The sequence below is a fragment of the Propithecus coquereli genome, unplaced genomic scaffold, assembly GCF_000956105.1.
Source record: "Propithecus coquereli isolate 6110/MARCELLA unplaced genomic scaffold, Pcoq_1.0 Scaffold132, whole genome shotgun sequence".
Lineage (NCBI taxonomy): Eukaryota > Metazoa > Chordata > Mammalia > Primates > Indriidae > Propithecus > Propithecus coquereli.
The window spans coordinates 651,017-655,401 of NW_012137414.1; the positions used below are offsets into that span (position 1 = coordinate 651,017).

Consider the following 4,385-nt stretch of genomic DNA (forward strand, 5'->3'; position numbering starts at 1 on the left):
TTTTATTGATAGAATTTGATAAATTTCCTAAAATTTATATAGAAAAACAAATGGCCAAGAATAAGCAAAACAATCATAGAGATATGCTGGTGACAGCCACATCTGTTCCTAATTCTCATTTGAGCTTGAGACTTATCTTCAGTTGCCTGCTAGCCTTTGCACAATATAATGTACACTGAAGATTGTTTTATTTATACACAAAACATTTATATAAATATCTCAAACTCAACGTGACTTAAAATGAAGTCACCGTGGTTATTTCAGGGCAGCTGCTTCTGTTCCTTTGAGCTGCTGAGTGGCCCTACCATCTTCCCAGACACCATGGCTAGACATTTGGGAATCATCTAATGCTCTTGCCTTTTGCCTCCTAAATATCTACCCAGTCACACAACCTCTCTCCACTGCCACTGCCATTGCCTTAGCTCTGGCCTTTGCCCTTGTTCAGAAAATTGAAATGACCTAAATACTCTGTCTCCTTTCTTCCTTTCCCAAACCATCTTCCACAGAATGAGCTTTCTTAATTAGATCATATCAACCCCTGATTAAAACCCATCACCTTCAGGATAAAATACAAACTCCTTTAAGATTTGGCCTGTATCCTCTGCCCATCTCTCATCACAATTCCATGTGCATTTTTTGCCCCAATAGAGTAGTTTCCTTGCAGTTCTTTAAGCATGCTAAGCTGTTTCTCTGCTCTTCTACCTGGAATATCCTTCCTTCTCCTCTCCCTTCTACTCGATTAACTCCTACAGGTACTCCAAGACCCAGCTTAAGTGCCATTTTCCTGATAGAACCTTCTCTGATCCCACCCTACTCTCGTGTGTAAAGTTGTCTTCCTGCAGAGCATTTATTGTCACATTGATTTTCTAGTCTGTTCCTCCATAAGATTATGAATCTATTTAGAATACAGACTGTATCTTGTTTGTACTTGACTATTTATATCTTAGGTGATTATAAGATATTTGTCAACTCTTCGTGCTTCTCATAAAATGTCAACTCTCTGACATGATTAGGGAATCCCTGTGTATGTGTATAAGGAGTTCTTGAAAGCAGTTTTCATTGCAAAAAGTTGCTCATGAGGCTATGTAGTCTTTGATGAGGTTTGCTAGATTTGTTCAAGAATGTTGCCCCTGTTAGCATGGCTTAAAAGGCACATCTAATCTGCTGAATTTTATTTTTATTTCAGTTAAAAAATCTGGATCCGTTTTTACTGTTTGATGAATTTAAAGGAGGCAGACCAGGCGGATTTCCTGATCACCCACATCGAGGTTTTGAAACAGTAAGTACAATAATTTGACTATAGAAGTATGTGTTTTAAAAGTTGTTCTCACTTCTAGTAGAAAATTCAATTTTAAAAGCAGTGAATAAAAGGCTAAAATTAAATTATAAGTTGCTATAGACTATAGACTATAGAATTGCAATACCTATACTCAAATTTAAATACTTACTGTTTTTAATATTCTTTGAATTGGAGACATTCCTATTTGAGCAGTTAATAAAGAGCAACAATTGGCTTCTTAAAATACTTTTATAATTAAAATAATTTATTGGAGATAGAAGAAGCTATTTAAGATGTGATTAAAATAATTTTATATAGAAAATCTGTTTCTATACAAGAATCCTCAGAAATGTTTACCCAGTCAATTATATAGTATTATAAACCCCAAATACAATCCAAGAACTATATGAGTATTTATATTAACTTCTAAAGAATTATGGAATCAAGGGACCAAAATATAATATCCTAAAAGTTAGGATTTTAAGGACATAATATACATTTACAAGTTTAATTATAAAATTTATAAATTCTGCTGAACACTAATTTTCAGTTTTAGTTAGATACAGAAATAAAGATGTGTAACAAATTAATAATATTGTGGCACTGTCGACGATTCCCATTCTCCATACATACATATATTCTGGGAAAGCTCAGGGATAGTTACTTCCTAGTTACAGAGTTTAGCCATCTGCTTGGTGAGAACAGCTTGTATTCTCAGGAAACAGACCAGGGCTTGTTCAAGGCTTAGTGTGTTTGCAAAGCCAGTAAGTGAATGAGTAAATATTTACCGAAGGCTAGTGACATGCAGGCGTTGGTGTAGGGTGATCTTTTGTATGCTGGGGTGTGTGCTGTGTGTTGGGAAGTGTGGGTAGAAGGCAGAGGGAGGGAGAATAATGAAGAGTGGGGCATGATCCCTGCTCACCTCCATGTACAGTCTGGTTAAGGAGGTGAAAGATGGACGGGGAAGGAGTGCACCACTGCAGTGTAAAGGTAGAATGAGCCAAGAAGCTTCTGGAAGCAGGATCCAGGATAGCTGGACCCTTCTCCCTTCCTCAGTTAGCCATTCACCTTCCAATTCTCTTCTCTGCTAACACGTTGAAGGTGCTGTGCCTTGCATTACAGCAATAATGGAAGCCATTCCTTTCCCCTAGCCTACACTCGCGCTGGATCCTGACCTTGTTCCCGGAACACATCTCCTTTCTGTGCTCTTGCTCAAGCTGCTTCTTGTCCACTCCATCCCATAGTTCCAGTTACAGTCTTACTAATCCTTCAAGGTCTTTTGAAATATCACTCTCTCTGTCAAGTTTTGCAGATGATCCTAAGAGGATGTGTTTTCTCCTTTATTTGGTCCCCATAGCATTATAGTTTTTACCAGTCTCATGCACACTATGCCTTTATGGTGGCTGTGATCATATTCTGTCTTGCATTAGAGTTGGGAATTGCCTCAACCTCCCCACACACACCCAAGAGGACTGTAAATCGCTTCAACTGAGATCATGCCACACCATGTGAAGATACTCAGTAACTACTGCCTGCATTTAACTGGATAATAAAAAGAGATGGTTCTTGCTGAAGACAATGAATACATTAAATAAAATGAATGATGAAACATACTGCTTTCACTTCCATTATGGAAAGTGCCTTCTAGGGGGACTGTTTTATAGATTGTAAGGTGCTCAACTTTAAACAGCTCTGTGAAGGAGTTCAGCTGTAGAATATTGGTGTTTGGGTTTCTTTTTTTGATTAAGAATTTTCCTTAAAACTGTAGCTGTAATTATTTGTGGATTCTGTATTCACGAATTCACCTACTTGCCAAAATGTATTTGTAATCCCCAAATCAATACTGTGGTGCTTTCATGGTAATTGATGAGTTGCTCAATGTGCACGTTCTCAGTTGAGGTTGAACAAGGAGATGCTCTGCTTTCTTGTTTCGGTTCTCATAATGTAGGCAAGTGTCCTTTTCAAAGTCTGTTTAGTGCCACGTTTTCCATATTTTTGTGCTTTTTGTTGGTGATTTCACTGTTTAAAATGGCTCCCAAGCATAGTACAGCGGTGCTGTGTAGTGCTCCTAAGTGCAAGCAGGCTGTGATGTGCTTTATGGAGAAAATATGTGTATTAGATAAACTTTATTCAGGTATGAGTTGTAGTGCTGCTGGTGGAGAGTTCAATGTTAATTAATCACCAATATATATTAAATAAGATGTCTTTAAACAGAAACACACATAATACAAGGTCATGCATTGGTTGGTTGAGAAAATCATGACCAGAGGCTTGGAGGAACCCAATCCTGTATGTCTCCTAAGAGCAATGGTTTAGTAATTGCTAATTCAGTGATTATGGCAAATTTATAGTATATAACTATCTCAAAGGATGAAAATCAGCTGTATCAGTTTTCTCCAGGAATGTATGTAAGCCAGGCACTTAACTGTCTCTTAATAATGTGAACTTTAAAAGTCTGAAATTTAATGCCAGGTCCACTTGTAGTCTCTCATCACCTCCTCTCTGGAACATTTTCTAAATTATACAGGCTTGTTGTAAATTTTGAAAATTCTGACTATATAAAGAACAAAGTTATGATCACCAGTGGTGTTATTTTACCATTTAGAAATAGCTGTTATTATTTTGATGTATTTTCTTCCAGTACTTTTTTTCCTGGTATCATATTTATGTTTTGTGTCTTTTTTTTAACTTAACATTATATTCTTAGCATTTTTCAATATTCTTCAAAAAATTAATTTTTAATGGCTTCCTTAAGCATTTGCCATGATGGTTGTACCAATTCACATTACTACAGTGATGTACGAAGGTACCTGTTTTCCCTCAACATCACTAACATGGTGTATTTACTTGGCTTTTTTTACCTTCGCCATTTTTGCAAGTGAAAAATAATGCTTTATCGTAGTTTAAATTTGCATTTCTTTTATCTGAGCGAGGCTGATTTTCTTTTCATTTTAAAACATCTGTTCATCATAATATTTATATCTTTGGTTTGTTTTTTCCCTACTGAGTTGCTGGTATTATTCTTATTGTTTTGTGGAAGCTTTTTATATATTAAGGAAATCAGACCTTCTCAGTGATAGGAGATGCATTAGTGTTAAGTGGGATT

The 4,385-nt window shown here is 36.4% G+C and overlaps 1 protein-coding gene across 1 annotated transcript in view; it reads left to right on the forward strand.

Annotated features, from left to right (window-relative positions):
• PIR (pirin (iron-binding nuclear protein)) overlaps positions 1-4,385 on the forward strand; it is an 88,785-nt gene that overhangs the window by 6,702 nt on the left and 77,698 nt on the right. Inside the window, exon 2 of the mRNA XM_012638705.1 lies at positions 1,187-1,279. Coding sequence (XP_012494159.1) covers positions 1,187-1,279 — 93 coding nt within the window. The remainder of the gene's footprint in view (positions 1-1,186; positions 1,280-4,385) is intronic.